Genomic DNA, 25,871 nt, shown 5'->3' on the forward strand with positions numbered 1-25,871 from the left:
TAAACGCTATGATTTAGTCCGTTGTTGCGCAGTTGAAGAAGATGCTGAAATTACGTTGGTAATTAGCTGTTAAAATGGCGGCTTTGAGAGTTTTGGCGCGGTCATCTGTCACGGTGACAGCGGATGCGCGGGCGTCGCGGTGAGCAGTTTACTGCAACAGTCGTACATCCATCTCACGTCGCATTACTCAGGTGGGATTAATATCGTAAATGATACAATTACGTGGACAATTTGGCTTAATGTCAACTGGAGAGTGGAACGGACTTGGTGAAAAGAGATAAATCCTGAATAGCGACGCATGCGCCTGCGCAGTCCGCGTGCTCGCACGGACGATCGTGTTTTGTATTATTTTGTTACCCGTTGGTAATAATTTTATGCATGGCTTCATGACTTGGGAAACATTTTCATTAAAGAAATCTAGTTTCAGTCTTAGATCAATTTTAAGATGCTTTGACCAACGACTAATATATCTTTCACATAGTCCTTAAATCGAGATCAGACCTAATTTTGTTACCTACATTACCTTAAATAAAATAAAAACTTACTTCGAGTTAATTTCAGGAAATGTATAATACCCATATTTATGTATACTTACATGAAGTCGATTTTTTTTATTATTTCTCTGAAAATATCCAATATGATATTTATCTGAATATCTTCAATGATGGGAAATTTATGCTAAACACGACCGTAACGTGAAAGACATAAACATAGTGAACGGTCAAAGAAGTAAACGGTATCACGAAAAATATATATTTTTCATCACTCATGCTCTGAAAGCAGGTGGCCTGAAAAGATAAATGAAAATAGCTGTTTTTAGGCCCGGGGAAAATTGATTCTTGTATGTAAAATGCCATGAATTTAAAGTAGGTAAACCCTTCTTAAGCCAAGCACCCGATGATATTTACCTTGTAATGGAGGTGAGGGTTTTCACAACATAGACGGTACAATTGGCGGCCTTATTTCTAATAGTTTGCTTACATCAAGTCTAGCTTCTTCTTCTTTCTTTCGACGGGTGAACACACTAATTTTTTATCAGACGACACTTTATATCATATTTGTGACAGTCTAGGGTATAACACATAATTTTAAGCGATATCATAAAAGTAGGACTCTATAAAAAAAGGCAGTTGTTTCATTAACTTAATTCAAAAACTATCTCTCGTCCGGTCCCATAAAACTTCAAACAGATCATGTTATTAACACAAGTTTTACGAGCGACAACTAGATCTGATTTCAAATTAAATTAAATCATTTATAAAATTAAAATTACGAGGACTTTTACTGGGACTATAAAAAGAGTTTTATGTTTTGTCCAATGATAAGACTTGATAAGTAATTTAGTGTAATCACGTTATTAAACTGTTTAATTGGTTCAATTTCATTTTATGGCTTTGTATCCGCAGTGAAGAGATATTAATTCGTATATCATTTGTATATCTACTTTAGGGGGAAAGTCAAAGTCAAAGTCATAAATTTTTATTCATCGTACAAATATAAAATTTTCTGATGAACGTCAATTTTTACAAATTACTCTCCGTTCGGATAAGGGGGGGCTCTTTCTGTCTAAGGAGAAGAACGGAGGCAAGAAACTCCTGAGCCATCTTTTCAAAAAAAGACTTAAAACTAGTTGGTATACAATACATATAAGCTTAATAATAATTATTATAATAATATATGAGCAGAGCTAACTACTTATCACAGCCATGCATTAACGGAGACCGAGGCGATTTTTATTATGTTGTATTATAACATAAGACAGTTGTAACAAATACCTAGCATATTTCTCTGCTCTCCTATCGATTAAATATTCTACAGCATTTTCACTTCGGATACCTATGGAACACAACCCTCGCAAGAGTCGCAAGCTCTATAGAAATATTTACAAATTATTTTGCATTTAAGGCTGCCCATAAAATCATCCTGTACATAAGTATTTACCAATAACATTGCTTTAACACTTGTAATGTCGTCAGCGGTAGCTTCAATGTGTAGCATAATGTCCGACACAGTATCCCGACATACTCCTGATTACTCGATGTGTTCATTGTGACAACATTTAGCACTTTCGGCGCAGGACCGTGTGGTGTGACCTGTCACATACTGATAATGATAACAAGGTTTAGTCGAGTGGCTATTTAGGCAGTAGGTACATAATAAAAATATAGTGTATATTGATATTTACCTTACTTAAAGGCCTTGTTTCACAATGTCTAGTTAGTAGCTACCTGTAGGATAAAATGCTGTCACTGTCAAAAAAATAATAGGTACCTAACCGAGAGTGACAGCATGTATTTTATCCTACAGGTCATCTTTGAATATTTTTTGCATTTGACAACCATGGATCATGGATCTCAGAGTTATCTAAATAAATATTAAGTACTTAATTAGTATAGCAATCTAAAATATTTTTTTAAACTTTTCAGTTCATTGTGCGAATCTGCGTCTTTTAGGTATATTTCAATGATTGTTGAAAACTCACGCTCGGATTGTAATCCCTACATAGTTGCAATATACTTACTTACTTATAGTCCTGTTACTCCCCTGTGGAGCTTAGGGCTACAGACATTCTTCGCCACGCTTCCCTATCTTGAGCCGCCTCCTTCACTTGGGCCCACGATAGACCTGCCCTCTTCATTTCCGCCTCCACGGACCTTCTCCAGCTCTGTACGGGTCTACCTGGTCTCCTTCTTCCACCAGGCTGCCACTCGAAAGCAACTTGAGCATCGATACAGTCGTGTCTTCTCATTGTATGGCCGATCCATCTCCAGCGCCTCATTGCGATTTCTTTCCTCAATGTGGTTTGGTTACATTTTTTCCATAGGTCCACATTAGAAATCGTGTCCGGCCAGTATATGCGGAGAATCGTAGATAGTTGCAATATAGGTTCTCATTACCCGCGCACTGAAAGAAGGTAAGAATTCCCTGAAAAGTGGCTTGAAATCGCCGTTTCGCTAGTTCGCTAGTTTATCGAACAATATATAACTATAAAGCACAGTACAAATCATACACTTACGTACCTATTGGAGTATTATTTACTTGTAAAGTTTTCCCAGGATTTCGTCAACGTCAAAAAGTAACGAAAATACATTAAGACTATGCAAATGCAAAGCGTGTGAAGTGGACTTCTTGTGCGGTTAGGAATGTACCGTGGCAATTATTGGGAATATGCATACATAGGAATTCCAAATTTATGGTCCTGAAGGCATGATAGGTAGGTAATATGTCTGCCTTTCTTCTCATTTCGAAGTACTTACCTATTGTACAGTGAAAAAATATAAACAGGGCAGTACCTACATAAGTATTATGATATTAAATAATAAATTGCAGCTACAAATTCTTAGGACAGTATTTTATATTCTTGTAAATTTTTTAGTAAAAAAAATGAACAAATATTTTTAACTAGGATAAGTCATACCTACAAAGCATGAGTCATTTCTTCTAATTTCCCTGAAACCTGTAGCTGTAAATTTCATAGTAACTACCAAGGCTGCAGTTTCTATATTTCCCACCCAATCCTAACTAATATTATAAATGCGAAAGTAACTGCTGTATGTTACTCTTTCACGCCAAAACTACTGAACTGATTTGAATGAAATCTGGTATACATACGGTCTAGACCCTAGGAAAGAACATAGGCTACTTTTTATCGCGGTATTCCCATGGGGAAACTTTTTAAGGCGAAGTGAAGCTCGCGGGAACAGCTAGTATTGTATAATTTTGTTGATCCAACAAATTACAAAATAAAATTCGTTATAGGTACCACCAACTTAATAAAAAGATCGAGATCGATTTTGTTTTATAATGAATCACTCTAGCTTTTCCCATGAACTTCACTTCGACTTATAAGTTTTTCTTCAACAAGTTTTTCATCTTAGGATATTATTACTTAGTAGGAATATCTAATTGTGAAGTATGATGTTATTAGGTACCTACTTACTTAGATACAATAGTTAGGTATCTCGCCCTACGTATTCTTATTGTAACTTAAACACATTAATAGAATACCAGCATTACCAGCATATTACATTGTTGCAATCAGTCTAGATACTGTTATCAGCAGTTAAATAGACCTAGGCCTAGGTAACTGATAGGCTGGTCTAGGTTTAACTAGCTCTTCAATGTTGCATGCGTCAATATTTAGTTTTCACCAAAGTCCCGTTTCTGCTAAGTAGGAAATTATTATTTAGAACTAGCTGTTCCCGCGAGCTTCGCTTCGCTTTAAAAAGTTTTCCCGTGTGAATTCTGGGATAAAAAGTAGCTTATGTTCTTTCTCAGGGGCTAGACCATATGTAAGTATACCAAATTTCATTCAAATCCGTTCAGTAGTTTTGGCGTGAAAGAGTAACAGTCAGACAGACACAGTTACTTTCGCATTTATAATATGTATTAGTTATGATAGGCTGCATAAATCTCATTTTCCATATTCCAAATTTAACTTTTGACATGGCCAAAAAAAACACATTCACGTTACGTCACGAGCAATGAAAAACTTGCAATCCAGTGATACATACCTAATATAGAAAGGATTAATAGTGTACATAGCTCAGTATCATAGACAAAATATGTACCTATATAAGTACTTATATATGTACATATTTTGGCGTAGTATACCATAATCGATTGACATAAGGAACTTACAGCCGAATTGAAATGCGATCTAAGTAATTGTACGGTCATGTGCAGAGAAACCTGACCCCCCTCTCATAGTAATAATGCCTCTGAGAGGGGTTAGATTTATCTGCCTTATACTGTACTCTTTTTATCCACAATGTTTCCATACTTATTCTGTGGGTTATCAGTTCATGGGTCAATCGAATGATCATCAAACGTTACCGACTCTCTGAAGGTTTCATACTTCGACGGTCGAATGGCGTAGTGGTTAGTGGCCCTGACTGCTATGCCGAAGATCCCGGGTTCGATTCCCGGCTGGGGCAGATATTTGTTTAACGACAGATATTTGTACTCGGGTCTTGGGTGTTGATATTTATATTTCATATGTATCTATCTATGTATTTGTGTAGATATATCAGCTGTCCGATACCCATAACACAGGCTCTGCCTAGCTTGGGGTCGGATGGCCGTGTGTGAGATGTCCCCACATATTTATTTATTTATTTTATTTATTCATACTACGAGCGCCTACCTCAACTTTTACAATAGGCTTGCTGCTCCAATTTACACGGGAGCTAGGCTGGCTGAGTTGAAATAAGGGGGATAAGCACAAAGGTTCCACTCGAGAGAGCCACGTACAGTAGCTTCACCCCCCTCAGAATAGAAAAGAACAGAATATTGTCACAACTTCTGACTGCACTTGCCACATGCGTGGTGTAAGCGGCAGGTTTTTGTTGTAAACTTGTGTATTTTATACTATGTTTTTTTGGAAAATAAACGATATAAATAAATAAATAAATATGCGTGTAGACGTGTCGGTTGCTGTGGCGATGCCGTTGCCGTGTCGAGGCGCTGATATGGATTAGCAGACTTGCCCCCTGTTTGTTTTCAAGGTTTTTTGTTTGCCGCGTTGTCTGTGGTAAAGGAAAACTGTTATCTAGTAAATATGTATGCGATAGCCTAAATACTAGGTATATACGTGCCTACAAGCGTTTGAGAACGTTAAGGTAGTAAGAGTGAATAAACGTCAACTTTTTCGCCATAACCGAGTAATATTATAGAGTCTAAAAATTATGAATGTATGGGTGTTTGTTACTCTTTCACGGGAAAACGGCTGAACCATTTTTTATGAAATTAATTTGGCATGTAATAAGATGACGCCCTGGATTATTAACATATACCTTTGCTACTTCTTATCCTGGTATTCTCATGGGTGAACGAGAGAAGCCGAACCTTTTAGCTCGAGGGAAACTAGTACAATCTATAAGCACTAAGTAAGTTCTTTAATTTCTATCCAAAACTTGTGAAGATTGCCTTATAATGTGAACTCCCTTCCTAAGCTTGGGCCATTCCCATCACGCTGGTCCACTAAAGATTGATTCATCATCATAATTGCATCTACTGTCGGACATGAGCCTCTTGTAGATAGGAAAATTATAAAATTATTCCGTACGAATATAGTCTACGAAGTCATAAAGAGCAGTTACCTGTGTAGGCATAGGTTTCGAGAGCTTGTTTTGACAACGATTTTCGTATTCATAATACACTCACGGGCAATAAAATAGTTCCACTCACAAAATTCCGACACCAAACGACCCCAATTTTATCAAAGATTTAATTTAAAATTTTAACATACTATTCCCGTGTTTAGTTGATAATATCCTGACGCTCTGTTAAATTTACTTGTATGTTACTGAAGGATTCATTAAGCTAGCATTTTCCATTTAGGAGTAATGGTTATTTTCTCAGTGGAACCTTTTCATTGCCCGTGAGTGTAGTATTGAATTTGACTCAAATTTCTTCGTAAATGTTATTTCGTTTTGACTTCGCGATATGGTCCATGAACAACTACGTCGATGCTGTGACGTCAATTTTTTTGTGTATGAAAGTGACTTATTTATTTTCAGGTAAGTACTTACTTCATTTATTTAATCTGACTACTTATTGAAATATATTTCCTTAGACGATAAAATTAAACATTGTATCACATGCCTCATTAAAGATAGCTAACTCTCAAAATAGCGGATAAACATCAGTAGCCCGCCCACATCAACAAAAACATAATTCTTGATTTATAGCCATCTATCCCGACACACCTAATAAATCCATCAAACCTGCACATTAGGACGTGTTAATTTACCATCATAAATCTAACTCAGATTTACGTTATATGCCACGTAAGGCCCGCCATGATGTTAGCCTTCCAAATTCGAAAGTTCGACAAGCAAACGAGGCTGTCAAGTGACACATGTCAGTGTAACTGGCCGGCTAACATCTTTGCCATAAACAAGCCCTGAAAAAACATTCAGCTCTCAAAATAGAATTCGAATTCCCGCGCTTAATTGCACCTCGGCCAATGAGGAGGTAGGGCGAGTGAGCGAGTAATTTGAATTTTAGAACAGGATGGAGCGGCAAGGAGCGTTGGCCACGCCCCTTTAACAACATGGCGTATATTTTGATTGGCGGGCTTTTGTCGGTGGCCGCCTCGCGCGGTGACGTATCGAAGGCGCGGGAAAGCGAAGGGAAATGTCTCCGAGACTGACTATTGGCGGCCAGTGAGAAAAGTGCGGAAACTTCTTGTTATGTTTGTCTTTTTTATGACTATGCTGTTTAATGATTAGGTATTTATTTAAGTAATTGGTTTATATTCTCGTTATTTAGCGGTTATGAATACACGACTGATAAGTAGGTAAGAACTTATTAGAATCTACGTCGAAAATGTTTCAGCGTAAATGCCTGATTACACCCTTGCAAAGAGGTATTAAAGTCCTAAGGTCCATAAAATAAGGTATAACCAATTACTCCAATGACAACATTATATTTTTTCAGTTTTACCTGTAGTCCCGGCCATACATAGGTATAGGTACCTTTTATACAGGGTGTTTCCAAAGTGGTACCTATAGTAAGCCAAAAGGGGATGACTCAGGGTGTCATTCTGTACGACTTATATTCTACATAGGTACAGTGCTCCAAAATTGATAATGCGCATAGAAATCTTTGACAGATCGGTGGTTTTCGATTATGTGACACATGATATTGACTCCTATTTCTTTCGAACAAGGTGCAAAATGCAAGTGTTTTTTTAAGGCTCTTACGATTTAATGATTTGGGTGTGAAGATCTGCATGTGCATTATTAATTTTGGACAAGTGTACCTACGTTGTGCAGTTTTCTCAAAATAAAATATGTAATTTTCTTACTTAGAGTTAGAACCCTACTTAATTTATTGTTAATATCTAAAAAATTAATGATGCAGATAGGCCTTGAAATTACCTACTACAAAACAAGTACCTACTGTACACGGATACAGTCGATGATTTATAATGAATTCAAAATTAATACATTCGAAAACTCTTGAAATAAAATAATTAAGTACTTGATCCTTTTTGCAGGATCCGTACATATTAAAACGGTAAAAGGTTGATTGTAACCTGTGGACCTTCAGCAAAGTACGTAGGTATATTTATCTGCCTAGTAAATCCATGCCGTTAAGAAAAAACGTGCTACCTAAGTAAATTTTTAAAAACAATTATTTCACCAAAATTTATTATTCAATTATTAACTTTAATATTCAGAGAATATTATAAATACGCCTATTTTACGCCGTCCTTCAGGGCTTCAGGAATACTTTTCAACATATAATAATTTATATTCTTTTCTTCTCATCGAGTCTGGTGACAAGTCCAATCCAACCAAACCCTAAATTTATAAGAAGAAGGCTTCCTAGCCTTCTTGCCTTTCTTTCTTCTTTTTTGAAATGAAATTTTCCTTCTATGTGCAAAATACCCACTTGTAGGTAGATAGATATAGAGAAAGGACAAATTTAATGGGTCCACGGAGGGGAACTACGTAGTTCCCCTCCGTGGACCCATTAAATTACTTACTACTGTAAGTACTTATAAATACCTTAAATCTTTACTCAAATGAATAATTACTCCCTGTCTTATATTAACGACTAGCTGTTCCCGCGCGCTTCGCTTCGCCCTAAATAGTTTTCCCGTGGGAATTCCGGGATAAAAGTAGCCCCTGTTCTTTTCCAGGGTCTAGACCGTATGTATACCAAATTTCATTCAAATCGGTTCACTAGTTTTGGCGTGAAAGAGTAACAGACAGACAGACAGACAGACAGACAGACAGACAGACAGACACAGTTACTTTCGCATTTATAATATTATATAGTTAGGAGGATATACAAACGAGATGGTGTGTCACTTACATGTCCGTATTTTGTTTACTGTGAATCTATTTAAAGCTCAACCTAATGGCAACCATTGTACTTACCAATTTATTTATTTCTTGTAATTAATAAAAGTCTTCTGACTTAACTAATTTAAAAATTTAAAATAAGAGCTGTGTTACCTAGAGTGGGGTGTCATTTGACCAAGACGTTTTTTTATGCACTGACATATGACTCTTCAACTTGTTCGTATATTATGTATAGTTAATCTAAGCTTCTGTATACTTAGATTACTTAGTAGGTAGGTATAAAACAAACAGCAGCCTCAGAGCAATGAGCGGTCCTCATGTACTGAGAGTGTGATTTGCTCTTCGTACTTACACAGGCACTGATAGAGGTTCTCAATATTTCTGAAGGCACCAATTTTAAGGAATAGAATAGAATAGAATACTACTTTATTGTCTTAAAAACAATTTACACAAATAACAATTTACAATATAACGCAATAGGCGGCCTTATCGCTAAAAGCGATCTCTTCCAGGCAACCTTTGGGTGGAGGAGGACGACTTGCACAAACATATTAAATATAGATTTAAGCCATAAATGAGAATGGCCTAATCTGACCCGCTTTGCAGCCACTAACCAAACCTATTTCTATTCAATAATAAATGTGTTCTTAATACCTAAGGGTTTTTTTTAGCAAAAACTAAACCACTTTAAAACAAAAAATACTTTGCTTGAGGGAAACATCTAGAACTATGTAGTAGACTTGATCTTTCAGCACCTATCTATATCTTCGTTCTCCCATGCCTCACAATAATAAAATTTACACCAGGATAACTGTAGTCATGGGCTACACATCAATCTATCAAATCATCAATGGCTGCTCTGGCGGGTCCTGGCGCCTTAGAGAAATGGCCATTCTCCAATAACTGTCGAAAGAACTAAGATTTTTGTCTTCAGAATCGCAACACTCTGTTCTCGGGACCACCTCATTCATACACTACAACGGAAAACCTCTCCGTTATCATCCAGTGCGCTAGAGGGCCTCCCACGCTATAATTATGTATTGATACATTAGCCAGTTTGTATATAGCTTCATAGAGCCTTGTCTAGCAGTCTTCCATCAGCTTGTCTTGTGTGTAGGTAGGTATGGCAGCCAACCGTACCGTCATTGTCTACGTATACACAATGGTTTCTGTACTATACATAGGTCTGAAGAACTGACTGTAGGGAACCTAGGCATACTTATTAATAGGGTTTCATATGAGGTGCAAACGCCATTTACTAAGACTTCAATTCACATAATCTTCACAATATTTATTACCCAGACGGCGCAAATTATCTGTCCATTTACATAAAAGTCTATTTGAAATTCATAGCGATTACTTGGAGTATTCGCAATTAGCTAGCTGGTCAGCGGAGTTAATAATTACTAACATATGTACGGAGCCACCTGCTGAGGACCCGTAGGATTGGGATCCACTGGACTGTAAGGTTTGACCCAAGGTATGTCAGGAAATATTACACTTCCCAATCTCTTAAATTGGTAGAAAAAACTTCCGAATCAGCAATTTCATTAAAAACATATTGAGTTAGTATGAAGGTTGCTAGATGGTTAATGTAACTCGGTCCTGAGGGGTGACCCAGATGGTGGCAAGGCAAGTCTATATCGATTCTGAAGGTATAAAAATATAAGTCATTTTAGTAAGGTTATAAACTATAACTTTGGACAGTGGAAAATGAGATTTACGGATTCCCTTCATTGGATTCAAATCGATGATTTTTTCAAGGTTTTGACAGCACTAAAATAAAAAGTTGTGCCTTTATTTAGATTCCGATAAGTATGCCTATTAGAAAATTGTGGCTGAGACTGTCTTTTGTTGTGAACACGGCCTATGAATTATGAATTAAGTAAGTACTTACATTTTATTTTATTCTTAAATGAACTAGGCCCAACCTGCGGTCCAGATGGGCCATCGTATCCCGATGGGGTGTTGGCGATGTGGCAATATATCTCTTTCGTGTCGAACCCCGTAAATGCTCCTGTTTTGACAGTTGCCGCCGCCATTTTGAAACTGCGGGGGGCGGGGTGTGTGTGGTCTGAAAGTCAAAGAAATTGTACTTTTAATTTATTTGTTTTGTAAATTGTTATGATTCAAACAAAGATAACTTATTCAGAAAATATTTTAATCAGAATAATGTTAAACAAATGCAATGGTTGGTAAATAGAACTTGAGTAGATATACTTAAAGATAAAAAAATGTATACTTAACATATATCACACGATTATACCTATAATATTTCAAACACAAAGTTGCAATTCTATAAAACTTTACCAGAGTACGTATCTAGTAGAACTAGAAGGATGAGGACAGAGAGTCACTCCGGGAGGACACAAATCAGCACGCAGATTTGCTATCCCCAAGTTTCGTATTGCTGCACAGCTGCTACAGAATATAATATTTCGATAAGTACTTAGTGCATTTTCATGAGTGTTATATTTATAATTATATTATTCGGTTTAGTTATGCTTGCATTTCAAAGTAATGCACACATCACACAGTTTACTTATGACGTGTTTGTGACAGAATTTATTTTGCATTATTTTTAATTATGCATTAAAATAATCCCTTTTCTTATTTCATTTTAAGTACTTACTTACATTTTATAATAATTAAGTAGGTACCTACCTTAGTATTTAAGTACCTACCTATTATATCAGACAGAATATGTCACATACTTTCTACTTACTTAATCGCACAGAAAACAACAAAGATATTATTACATACAAGTTGCAACCTACAAGTTGAGTTGAATCAAAAATAAAACAGAACACTAGTTTTTAATCATGCCAAAACGGCAACAACTTCATCGAAAATGCATTCACGTACTAAAACAACAACACTACGTCCAACGCTGTATTCTTAACACTTTACTTACCAAAAGCACGAGCAAACCCAGCGATGTACAACGAGCTAACCGGTACAATCACCAACGAGATCGAAAGTAAACGTCTCATAGTAGCGCAGTACTATCACTTGAATGAAAGGTGTAGTATTCTCTGCACTGGTATAAAACAGTTGTGAAGATCAGATTCAACATCAGTCAGCAAGCAGTCGTCAAACCACACAGTGTCAACATGATCGCTTTCGTAAGTTGCAATGCTTGCTATAAATTTATCCCGTTTCCCGCCATCAAAAAAGTTTGCAGATTCCCGCGTATACTCAAAAGTTTTCAGCCTTTTTTGATCAGTATTCTGCAGTCAATACTTTTTTTTCATTTGGGCAAGTGGCCAGTGACTTATAAAATTATGAAAAAAAACTTTGTTGTTATGCTCTGTTTCATTATTTAACATGTGATGTCATTTGGTGCAGTGATGCAAGTTTGGTTTACAAACTTCCGACTTTAGTGGTGCACTGGTGAAGGGCATTGCCACTTTCTGATACTTTTAAAAACACCTACTTACATAAATTGGTTCAATACCGCTCTTTTGCTCTCGAATACCTTTACTTAATAAAAATTATGATCCAGTTAAAGTACCTACCGACTTTTACCTTTCCTTTGCCTTTGCATTTGTGTAAAGTTATTGCAACTCCTAATCCATAACCCTAAAAAAATCCTTTCTTATTCCAAGCCCATGTAAACCATAGACAAAACATCAAAAAAGGTCCACTCTTATTCCGCGCTCCAGCCAAACCGTCATAGACAACTTTTTCTTTTTTTCTCCAGAAGGCAACAACGCTCCTGATGCTGGCAGCCGTCACAGCCGGGGCGCCCTCCGGCGGCGGATGGGAGCCCGAGAACCATTCCCACAGCGAGCACTCCCGCCCGTACCACTACACCGTGGTGAAGCAGATCGGGGTGCCCATCCCGCACCCGGTGGCCGTGTCGGTGCCGCAGTACGTGAAGGTGCCCATCCCGCAGCCGTACCCGGTTCATGTGACGGTGGAGCAGCCGATACATGTGCCCGTTTACAAGGTGAGTTATGAAGATGAAGATTGTAGGCATTCTGCGGATTCGTTATCGTCAATAAAAATCACAGCGCCGTAATTATGTACAATCGCGATATAGTGACGTTTATCTACGTCAAACCCTTGTAGCGACAGCTGAACGCACAATTTTATTTAAGTACTTACAGTCTAATCTTTATTTTTGAATATTATTTAAAATTATATATACGCAGTCGTAAAAACGAATTATGAATTTAAAAATTATAATAATAATACGAGGGGACATCTCCTAGGTACCTATAGTACCTACCTACTTGCTATTTTCATGTTACTGTGGAGGCCGACGTCTTACTACCAGTTTCAATAACTCTATCTACCGATGACTGGTAGTTACTTTCATAGGATTTTGACAGGTTGTAACTTTTAATGTGTCAAAATAGTATGAAAGTAACTACCAGTCATCGGTAGATACTAGATAGAGTTATTGAAACTGGCAGTTATTCTACGTCAAATCGTAAAAGTAATCGTTATCTATTAGCTGTTAGCTTGGGGTCGGAAGGCTGTGTGAAAATAGCTGTATACTGTTCTTATTAAATACTTTAAATTACTTTATCTGTGATGCCTTTAAACCATCTGTCTTCTTTTTCTATCATTGAAAATCTGTTACTTTGTGTTAGTTTCTTTGTTATCCCTTTCAAACTTTTCTTCTGTATTGAACTCTAGTTGTGAAAAACTAGGTTAAAGAAGTAGTAAAGTGCCACAAACTTTTCTGTTCCGGTGACAGCTCACATAAATGTGTAAAATTTCTTAATTCTATAAGATTTTATGTTTGCACGTGTTGTTAATTCGCTCTTGCGGTGTTAATAAACCCATCTAATCTTTTACAATATACAATTCATTAGTAAGTAATGAGATATGGATCAATTTAGTTCACTTTCACCGGAACAGATAAGTTTGTCGCACTATAACAACATGTTTCACAGAGTCTACTCTACAGTAGTAACTATGAATATTCTCGTGCGCAAAAAGCATCAATGTCAATAAAACGCGTGAGAAAATGCAATGGCCACGTGTTTTCCACGATCACAGCACAAACAACCGTGACTGAATGACTCAACGAGTGGAGTAACCAGATCACATTGTCTGTGTGACATAATAATAAATAAAAAAACATAATTGCACCGATATTGACGCAATGCTACTGGCCGCTGAGAAAGTAAAAGTGACAGTCAGTGGAGCGAAAGACGAAGCACCTTTTTACCAACCCATCGTATTTCCCACTTTATTAATTAACTCGCTTTCTCCTAAAGGTTTCAATCAAGGAAACTCCTTCATTTAAAAAAAAACCTTAAATCTAATTTTAAATGTGTTTTGTTGCAGGTCGTACCCCAAATAGTTGAGAAGCCTGTACCGTACACAGTAGAAAAGCCAGTCCCGTATGAGGTAGAGAAGCCCTACCCAGTGGAAGTGGAAAAGAAGGTTGAGGTCCCCATCCCCAAGCCCTACCCAGTCCACGTGCCCGTCTACAAACACATCTACCACCATAAGGGAAAGTACTAAGTAGGTTAATAGGCTTCCAAATTTAAAATTTTAAAAAGAAATGGGGCAGTCAGTGAAAAAGAAATAGCTTATTCTGTAAGCAGCATGCTTTTTCTAGCGACCAGTACTTTTGAATATCGAATAGCCTCGATCGAATGTAAATACAAATTAGGGTTTTAGTATTTTTTGCACCAGTTCTGTGCCGGATGTCAAATAAATGTGATATTTATTGTGTGTTATGCAATAATGTGAATGTGTGTGTCGTTGACTGCGACTGTTGTTGACTATATTTTGTTATTATTGTTGTTGTTGATTGTTGTTTAGGTTTTTAATAAAATATACAATTTTATTGTTTTTCTGTGTCTTTTTCCATCTCACCTCAGTCTCCTCAGACGACTTAAATGATAAAATCATCATGTCATACAATTTATCATTATCAGCATAAGTAATGTAATTTAAATATGTAATGTCAGATATCTGCGTGGCAACGGCAACCCATACCCTTACGTGCAATACCAAAAAATCGAATTACTAAAATGCTTACGCATGACTACGAACCACCGCGCACCGGTTCCTAAGTACTTAACTTGACCATAATGACGGTACTTAGACAAGATCTCTTCCTGTTCTTACAGACATTCACCAGGAAGCAACATCATAGATGCACTCTGGACCGGTGTGGTCACACGTCGTAATCGTGCGACTAATAGGGCCATTATAGTGAAGTAGGATTAGGAAGTATAATGTGAAAATGAAAATAAATACCTGGGTCATTATACAGCATAGGTATAATGAAAATAAATAGGTACCTTGGGTACAATACAGGATGTTGCAAAACTGGCATAGCGAGCCGGAAAATAGTAAGTATATCGGGAGGTCATTCGGAACAACTTTTGATCACCGACTTTTCCAAAATTCACGAATAAAACCTACCTAGGTAGGTATACTTAACCGACCTAATCAACATTTGCTAAGCCCCGACCTAATCAACATTTGCTAAGCCTTGCAACAGGCAGCGGTCAGCTCAGAATCTCAAAGTATGACATTGTCCGCTATTGACATTCATCGTTGACTCACCGACGAACTCCTAACAGAACCACTGAGTCCCTCAACGCTAACTTTGCAACACAAACGCAGAAAAACATTACCAGGGCCAGATTTTTTCTTTGCAATTGCTGACACTGACGTGTTACATACACATCATCATCATTACAGACTATAGCAGTCCACTGCTGGACAATATAGGCATCTCCTAAAGCCAGAGATAATGTCAACCACCTACTTAAAGCACGGCACTGGATGCGATCTATATAGATTTCCGCATCCAATAGAAAGACGTAACACTACGTTCTCGTCTTTCTACGAGTATTTTTCATTCATACATATAGGGCTTCCAGGAAAAAAAACTACTTTTTAACCGACTTCAAAAAAGGAGGAGGTGTTCACCGATCATAACCGTTGCAAATCTAGCGTCAACAGACTCTATCAGCAGTATACTATACAGATACACAGCACACAAGCACTTTCCCGCCACGGGTTCAAACACCGCGGTCGCCGACCTCGCATCTCGAGCTGGTGCGGCGGCGCCATCGCTGTGCACCGCGTGCATTGCTGGCTCACAGTGAAAGGCTACAGGCCAGGTATTCGAACAGCCCGCATTGGATGCAGTGAAATCATTTTGAGTCGCGTTAGTTGCTTTGATTGCAGTTGTAACAGTAACGGTGGACCGCGTGCATTGCTGGCTCACAGTGTAGGCTACACGCCAAGTGTTGAAACAGCCTGCCTTGGATAGCGCAGCTGCAGTTGGATAGGTTTTGAGTCGTTAAGTATTGGAGGTTTTATGAAGGATCGAATTTACAATAAGCTACCGTACCACCACAATGCTGTCTAAAGGATTGTTGATCGCTAATGTTCGGTGGTGGTAACCCCACTAATGATGATGACCATTGTGGCAAACATAAGTTCTTGAGTAGAGACCCCGAACAGGAAAGCGCAACGTGAGACGCCCCCCGGACAGTCCAGTAGTTAGGTACATATCAGACATGTGACCACAGGCTTCGCCACAGAGAAGAAATGAAGTTAACACCTAGGACACTGAATATTGATGGGTACTCTGAGCTCTGTGGTGGCACCTACATTTCAGAATTATCCCCCGCATTGTAACCACACGTAGAAATTGAAATGCAGATCGCATTCGTGGTCTTGTTATCTTGTAATTAGATCCGTTGCGGTAACATTTAGAGAACTTTCAACGAAATGCGAACTTTCATTGAGAAAATACGATAAATTTATCAAATCATCTTGCATTTTATAGCATGGAATTTTATACGTGACCTTCCCGTTGCCAAAAACAGGTAGTAAGTCAATGTCCCTGACATTTATTATTACGAGTCACTTTCATTATGGGACTAATTATACAATCGCAACAATGAAAGGTTATTAACCTGCCTACGGGTTCACTGATAAATTTACACCCTGGATCCTTACTCATAATCCTCATGGGAAACCGATGATATCACACCACACATCACAAGAAAACCAGATCAAAAACTCAAAATAAGAACAAACACAAATAATCATAATTCCATAACCGATCCGATTGGTTCCATCTCAGCGCGCATCTCTCCGGGCGTTCAAATTTTAAACTTTTTGCTACTTTTTTCTTTTATTTTGTTTTTTTTCTCGTATGGCAACACACGCACCTGCCAGCCCCCCGCGGTGACCCGCCAGACCCGAGTCTTTCATGTCGACGGATTAATGCCGGGTTTTCTGACTATTTTTGTTTAAAAAAACTCCGAGGATAAGCCGCGATAATGTGATTTAAAAGCCAGCTCGATATAATTCTTATAATTGCTGTTATAAATTAAGCAGATCGTATACGGTGGGCTTAAATTACTGTGAAATGTAAACGTTACATTACCTTCGATATAATAAGCATGCCTACCTACATAAAAAACTAAGCAAACGTGAACCCTTTCATTATTATTTATTTATTTATTGGCATCACACAACAGGTACATAACACAACATGCTATAAAAATATATAAATTCATATATTATGATTATTATTAGTTTGCTTAATCAATATATTATGATTATCAATCGCTCTACAGGTTGCAAAAGTAGATGTATAGTGAGGTGAAATTCAGCTTTTCATTATGAACCACTTTTATTTTATTTAGTTAATGTGTTTGTAAAGTCTAAATAAAACATTGTAGACACTTTGGACAATAGAAAACGTTTTCTGCTGCTGCAGTTATCCTATATTATACAGTACGAGATTTTGACGTAGATCTTTTTAAAACTAGAGTCACTTAAGACCCAAGAGGAAGCTTGAAAGCATAAATGTAACTTACTTAGGTACATACACTGTAATGAAATGCACTGGACTTATAATAATAATTTTATTACTAATATACTTCCCAACTTACTATTCAATATCTCTACTCTAGTCATAATATTAAAAGCAATTTCTAAACGCAATTTACAACGTTTTAACTGATTTTACGCGGCAAACGAAACGTGCACTGCACAATATTCTGGATTATTTCCCGCGTATTCAAAACAAACATGGACGCTGAAATTACAATCATAATCAACTGAAATGTGTTTTCTGCTGAAGTTTTTAGTGCAATTTTGCAGTAACTCGGGCTAATTACGTCAAACTCTTGTAATGTAAGTATTTAATTATAATTTTTATGACCTAACCTGGATAACCATGCAACAACCTACCTAACCAACATTTTACTGCCTACCGTGTCCTAAGGAAATTGGTACCTGCCTGTCTTATAAAAGTGTTCAATAAATGGTCATAAATACCATGGCTGGTTCAGATGTCATCAACCAGCTCCACATAGGTAACTCAAGAAGGTCTTGCCACAAATAAATAATACGGCTGGGTACAGACAGAAAAAGAGATAAATTCTCGACCCCACCGCAAACAGTTTTATCTGTTTTTAAAGAGTCACCATTATGAAATATTGAATAGATTGGATAGAATTTCAATAATGCCATATCTAACCCGTATCTATCCAACAGTCAGTGTTTATCCAAATAGCTAACAAACACAACACAAAAAGTTTATGTACAAAACACATAGTAGGTACAGGATGTTAAAAAATATATTTCTGTTTCATAGAAAGTACATTATTCGTGTGATTTCTTATTATGAATCATAATTTATTCGAATTTCCAAAATTCTTGTAATTGTAGAATAATGAGCTGAGTTACCCCCTTTTGGCTGACGAAGTAAGCATACAATTTTCAAAAAATCCTATACACACCCACATAAATAAACTAAAAATAATCGAACCCACAAACCATTCGATCCCTCCACAACTCACACACCGGTGTTGCCACATAAATAAGGGAGTAAGTACTCACAGCAATTTTAATTACCCTTACACTAGTCGCGGGGGCGGGGCCTGACGACAGGAGCGCCGACAATTTGCATTTACTACCATTACTCTGTACACCGACAGTATAGTAGCAACCAACCATTGACCCTTGATTTCAGCAGCTGCTGAACAAAACCTGACTTTAAGCCTTTGTTATACAGACGCTTCAGTAGGTCGAAGGTATTGGTTCAAGGGGCCAGGTAAAGTGGATGAGCGGGCAGGCCGCACGCAAGGGTTGAAAAATGGGCCGGATCGCTATCTGCCACCTGTGAGACCAGTATTAATCGGATGTTAGGCGATTAGCCGCGGACGAGAACAAAAACAAAAGGTTTTCCTTCTGGTTTGGTGCCGAAATACGACTGGGAAACAGGGTTATTTATAAGATTGATGTGTTGGTCATTCTGAAATACTTAAGTAAGTAAGTAAGTACTCTTTTCTACGAGAGAAAAAATAAGATTTAACTACCCAATCCATCCATACTAAAAAGTTGCGTGAATTTGCAAAAGTCGTAGAACAAGGTTTTTAGAACAACCCCCTGAGTCACTCCCATTCGGCTTACTATACATTCCATTTTTGTAACATCCTGTACCTATATGTTAAGCTACCTCTTGGACAATTTACCCACCTCTTAAAAACCTTGCACCTTCAAATGGCGCTCTTCGAACGATTTTCTTCAAGTCCGATGTTAAAAACAAGAATAACTGACTGAAAAACAGTCTGAAATCTAAAATGCTAATTTAAGGAAATAATATTATGATCCAAACGTAATTTCTAACGCGAGCCACCCCTCCGCTTAGGTATAAGCTAAACACGTGAAAAGGGGCTGTGGCAGACATTTTGATTAAAGTTATCATTCTAGACAATCTAGCCACGCTCGCCGACGACTAAAAGGTTAAAATCCATTTAAATCAACTCGCTTTTATAATCCGGATTTATGTGCTGAAATTATTGTCATGAACGTATCGCATAAAAATATATATGAATGAATGAATCAAGGTAATATTAAGTTAGGTAGGTATAAAAATAGGGATGCTTTACGTTACACATGTCTCTGTCTGTTCCATCTTAGCTGAATCAAGCGGATGAACCGATTTTGATTAATTTTTATTAATATGTAGTTAATCGTTTAAAAAAATCAATGATAAAATGTCCGCCGAGTATAACAAGTCCCGAAAGCAATGGCTGCGGAGAACATTCCAGAGAGAATATCTCAATCAGTACCCGTCTATTTATCAAGAGGCGGCCATCAGTCGAGGGCGTCCCGCGGCTAGGAATTTCGTGAACTGGCGGTCAAGTGCGAAGTCGCGGGAAATAACTGGTGCTTGCCTTGTTAGGGTTCTATAGCTAATGTAATAGAAAAGTTCTAGGGACTAGAACTAGATAATTGTATATAATTATCGAAGAACTATTACCGAAGTACTTCAGGTCTAACTAGGTAGTTAGACCTGAAGTGATTAGACATTAATACCTATTTAGACCAGATTTTTGTACACTTTGGTGGATTAGAAAAACTTGATTTTTATACATAATATTAGCGTAGACAAAAAAAAAGGTGTCTATTAGATATATTATCTTCATGATTAGCCCGTATTCATCAACTGCTGGACAGAGGACTCTAGAGTCCCAATACTCTATCATCGGCCTTCCTCATCCAGCCGCTTCCTGTAAGTTCGTCGGTCCAACGTTCTGGAGGCCTCCCACGATAATGTTGCCTGTCCATGGTCTCCACTCGTAAACTTGTTTACCCTTTCTCCCTTCAAATGATCAAAAGTGACGGTAAAGCCAGAACTAGACCCAAGAACGATCAAATGCGAACGGAAGAGTCAGACCTAGACACTATTTCATTGAACACTCACATCACAATGCAACATTAATCAACGAAAAATCTAATAAATCCATCACAAGGTTCTAAAACTGTGGTGACAACGCCGCATAGAGCGGCAGACAGCTAAACTACCGAACGCATTCTTCTAAACAAGGGAACATTAGTCAAACTGTCGAATAGCACCGCCAAACCGTCGATGACTCATCTATAATCCTGTCAGACGAATCGGCAGCCGACGAATTAAAAAATTGCTTTAAAAGTGACAGTAAGGGGGATTTTGATGTATTTTGACAGGGTGTCAATAGTGGAGACGTTGATCAACTGTTCCTTGTCAGTTTTGATAATGATGTTGGTGATTTGTTTGTAAATTTATCATTGCGTGAGCTAGCTGGTAATGGAGGGTTGGTTCAGGTGAGATAATACATTGAGATTTAGATGTAAGAAGTAGGTTACTTTAGGTTTATCATCAAGTAATATTGTGTGTTTTAATTGGTAAAATAAACAACGAGGTAGTTATATTTTCATTTCAACATTGTTAATAGATCAAGTAAATACAAAAATTAGCTACCATAGTAAATTAAAATAAAACGCCTAGAGACTTTATAATGATAGGTGACCTAGGTAATAAATTGTGAGGTAGTTTTATATGAAACTTCTCCTAATTCGACCTTTTTAAAATGTCACATTACCATATAACACATTATTAATTACTTCAATAAGGCTGGCCAGTTGTAAGTTTTTATTTTTAACTTTCCGTAAGGTTGTTGCACCTGCAATTTTCAGCGCTCCCTCCATTACTCTTTTTAATTAGCTTGCAATTTTTTTCGCATCAGGCAACCCCGTTGGTTGGATAACCCTTATTTACTTATAGCGCCCATTATTATATTTTTACATACCTAGGTAGGTACTTACAAAACTTCAAAATTACGTCGTTAGGGTTGTGTTAAAATTGTTTGATGTTATAGTGACTAATTTCTTGGAACTTTTGGCCGCCTTTAAAATAATTATTGCTAGGCATGTCCTAGGTATAGATTACGCCCTAGGCTTTGGCCCTCTGGGTCTTAGGGAAATCAGACAGTTAGGTATTTACCCCAGTAACAAAAATAATTTAAATATCGGCCCGCATGTACTAAACTCTTAGGATAACTTCCCCTGACCGTGCCGTCTCTATTCAAAACAAACGATCATTTTGAATGCTCAGCATCTTTTTTCAAAACCGCCCTTTTTTCAAAAACTTTAAATTAGGAACACAGCTTTATCTGCGAGCGACATCTAGCGGGGCTGCAGTAAATTACGTTGAAATCTGGACCGCGTTCCTCATTGTATGCAGATTTGGCGCATCTTTGAAAGAAAGGAGGTTTTGCATACAGTGCAGTCACTGCAAAGAGTCCACATGCTTCGACTCACGAGGATTCATCAAAGTCACGTGACCAACAAAGTTTCTATGGAACATTTCCGGGCTTAGATATAAACATGCTGCACACGTAGATTTCGGCTTAGTATACCCTTTTTGCAACACTCTGTAGATAAAAACTGTTTAAGAAAGAGCTGCTGGACCTGCTGGTTATATGGTGTGGCGACAAGTTACGTGGAATGAGCTGTAGGGTCCTCCCGTCTACATTCATCCTGTGGTATCTGGTTGTCGTAAAGACTTTGGAGACAGTAAATAATAGGAGGATGTGACCCTTCACGATGGAAGGACAGCAGCTCTCGAAATAAAACAGAGAAGGCTCTGAAGTCTGAAATAAGCCCTGAAGGTATTTTGCCTACTATTGTAAAAAAAAAATTATAACAGTTAGTACTTAATTAATTCATCATTTAATCATCAGTATTTAGAAATTTCCTGAAAAAAACTATTACCTTACAAAGTCACGGTGTAACGTTTCTATTCTATTCTCTGTAGGGGTGCACCTGGCTCTCTCGAGTGGAACCTTTGTGCATATCCCCAAGGTCTAAACTGCCTCTAGCTTGGACCATTTCCCCACCACGCTGGTCCACTGCGGGTTGGTGGGTTCACGTACGTACATATCTAGATGTGCTAAATCTAGATATGCAGGTTTCCTCACGATGTTTTCCTTCACCGTAAGAGCGATGGTATATACCTTGTACTTAAATTCAAAGAACTCATTGGTACTTACATGTCAGCGCCGGGATTCGAACCCGCATCTCTGGCGTGCTAAGCGGTCGCTTACCCGACTGAGCTACCACCGCTCTTGTCGTAACGTTTCAAATGTCGTGGAAAATATAACCCCCTTTCGACTTATTAAAATTATGATTTTGTACATATCCTGGTACGTATTGTAACTATATATAATTATTTTTAAAAAGAATATGTAGGTATATTACATGAGCAGTCATATAAAACGTATATACCTAAGTACTTAAATTAAAGGTATCATAATTGTCACCAGAAATATAATAAATCACAAGAATCTCTTTTTATTGTAATCGATTATGAGATCGTTTAATGAGATGCATTAAGTATCAGGTTCGATTCCCGTCCCGGCCCATCTGTCATCATTACGGCCTCAATTATATTAGTATCTACTCGTATTTTATTATTATGCACGGCCACAGAAAAATAATAATATCTTTATGGTGGGTTCCGATGTTTATAAGTACATAATACATAAGTACTTATTGAATTAAAAGCTTTACGATTAGAAGATTTGATAGTTTGCGTGAAATATTTAAAAACGTTTTTAAAGCACCAAATTTAACCTATGAACCACTATTTCTATTCTACACAAATACATAATAACTACACTTAAGTACCCATCTACTACACAAATAATTAGTATAAATTGCACAAATTAAGCTCGTTAAAATATCAAAACAGGCATTATTTATTTACATCGCAACTTACTGAAATTAGGTTGATGTTTTCAACAAGCCTGCCAGTTAGACACCGCGGTAATCTTACTCTTAATTGTAATATTTAAATGAAATAAGTACATAAGTAGGTATATAGCATAGAAGTAATAAACTAACGTTACTTTATGGTATACTTATATAGGTACATTACACAGTCCGACAATATTATAAACGAGATAATTTTAGCTATTTGATACTTACGATATTTTTGTCATTTTTCAATGTTGGTAAGTATCTACTTATGTTATTTTTAAATTAGTGATTAGTGATCTATCTAATACCAGACCCAGTTCTGCTCATGTAGGTACTATTTAGCGACTATGTTATCTGTTAGTTTGTTACTCCCAGAGCCATTTTACAGACCAGAATTTTATAAGACTACAATAAGTAACCTAGACATTTTACAGCCCGCCAAAGCCAGCATTCAGCGAACCTCTTGGATTTCCTTATCGCGAATGCGTAAACGATCGGTCGGCCCGCCAATCCAAAAGAAGAACAAGTGTGAGTGATACTGAAATCACATAAATACTAGCATCTGACTAAACCGGGCCGCATTATGCAGTCTGTCCAAAGACATCCTCTTATTTGTGTCCGAAACGCGTTCGGAAGACCTAAAGCGTCCCCGGTTGATGTATGGGCTCGACACACGCCGACTTTTATATTCAGAACGGCATTCAAATGAGACTTCATTGTCTATGGACGACGGGCTAGCGGGTGCTGCTAACTGGCACGGTTATGAAAGACAAAATCCTGGGCCAGGCATTGCTGACAGGTACATTTTCTGAATATTTCTTAGAATGGAAATCATCCAAGATGGTTCAACCGATCGATCATCTCATAACAGCTCCCGTACCACCACCGCACATTAGCAATCATCCCATAAGCCGCACATTAGATTAACAATCAGCAATCCATAAGCAGCACCTGGTAATATAATTATTATAACTACTTGGGACTGGTTGTCCTAAGCTGAAATTATACCTAATATAAAAAGCCTTCTACCTCCCCTCTAAAGTATAGAGAGTAGAAGTTGAAGAGTGTTGAGTCTACAATCTTGAACGAAGAGCTACTAAGTACCCGGTGTTGTGGTAGTCATAGAATACAGAAAATAATAGAGCAAGCAACTTTAATTACCAACACACTGACTGAAAGCAGTTTAAGATCGGCAGATCTTTGGCAATGCGGCTGAGTCTACAATCTTGAACGAAGAGCTACTAAGTACCCGGTGTTGTGGTAGTCATAGAATACAGAAAATAATAGAGCAAGCAACTTTAATTACCAACACACTGACTGAAAGCAGTTTAAGATCGGCAGATCTTTGGCAATGCGGCTGATAAAGTTAGCTACAGTAAAGATATCTGAGTAATGAGCTGGCCATTGTGATGCCAACAATAGCCAACTGTTGGCCATTGTTTCTGTTATTGAAAATGATAGCTGATAGTGTGGCGTGCTGTCAAATTCATCGCGAGACGGCTTTGAACCGTCTAGTTTCGCGGCTCGGCTGTCGCGTGCGTACAATGTGACAATGGGACACGATTATTATTTCCACTACGGTACGGTAAGTCTACTTAACTGTAGTAAGTATAACATGGTATAAACCACGAGATCGAGTTAATTAGTTGAGCATGTCATAATATTATAGTTACCGTGTTACTTAAATTTTAGAAAATAAAGGATCAAGATTAAGTACCTAATCTAATCTATCGGTAATTGATGGTTTTATTAACTTTTTATTTCTTTGCTGGATTGCGCGTAACTCTGATTCTCAGAAGTCTTAGGGTGGCTTGCACAACAAAGTTAATCAAAATTAAATCTATGACCTCTTGCTCTGACATTATACTGTCAGAGCAAGAGACAAACTATTTACTTTGTTATGCAAGTGACCCTAGGAACAGTGTCGTTTCTCTCATATAGCTAAAATCCTAAACATCGTCCATTATCTTCTGTTTAATTAGAAACAGCAACTGTGAAACATTAGTCCAATTAAATTTCACGGCCAAACGAGGGCCAAACATGAGCATTCCTAATTCGAATTGAGTCATCGTCCGAATCTATTTTATCAATGGACGTAAATAACGGCTGGCCGCCGCCATTTGCATAAACGTTAACGCAAGATGGACGACGTTCCCACAAAAAACAATGTACAATTCTTTTTGTTCGCGCCTGACAAATGTACAACATTAAGCGGCCGAAATTTAATTAACAAGTGATTATTCCGAACCGCTGACCGCTCTGTCGTTCGTTGCAATGATTTTCGGGAGCCAGCGTGAGGTTCCGTCTGTAAATTATTGTTCAAAATGCTTTAGGCAAGTTAGACTTTCAAAAAAAGATAAATACGAGCTTTTTGCACAAGCTTCTAGCCGTTGTCAGGGCATTCCTGAGGAAATTGTTATCTGTTATCTTTCACCCCTATAACGTTAGTTACAGTTTCGTCTGCAAGGGAATATGCACAAGGTTTCGATTCGAACTCAAAGAAGACTGTGATCCCCATCC

The 25,871-nt window shown here is 37.6% G+C and overlaps 1 protein-coding gene across 1 annotated transcript; it reads left to right on the plus strand.

Annotated features, from left to right (window-relative positions):
- Nucleotides 1-11,851: 11,851 nt before the first annotated feature.
- Nucleotides 11,852-14,636, plus strand: LOC105395520 (proline-rich protein 4). The gene is made up of 3 exons (XM_011567472.3): nt 11,852-11,944; nt 12,523-12,771; nt 14,124-14,636. Exons 1-3 carry the CDS (start codon nt 11,933-11,935, stop codon nt 14,301-14,303), a joined length of 441 nt encoding a protein of 146 aa, XP_011565774.3. The 5' UTR covers nt 11,852-11,932; the 3' UTR covers nt 14,304-14,636.
- The last annotated feature ends 11,235 nt before the right edge of the window (nt 14,637-25,871 follow it).

Source organism: Plutella xylostella, chromosome 25, assembly GCF_932276165.1.
Source record: "Plutella xylostella chromosome 25, ilPluXylo3.1, whole genome shotgun sequence".
Taxonomy (NCBI): domain Eukaryota; kingdom Metazoa; phylum Arthropoda; class Insecta; order Lepidoptera; family Plutellidae; genus Plutella; species Plutella xylostella.

Excerpts from the sequence above, each read along its gene's own strand:
- LOC105395520 (XM_011567472.3), top strand. Across the intron at positions 12,772-14,123 it reads TACATGTGCCCGTTTACAAG|GTCGTACCCCAAATAGTTGA; the intron begins GTGAGTTATGAA and ends GTTTTGTTGCAG.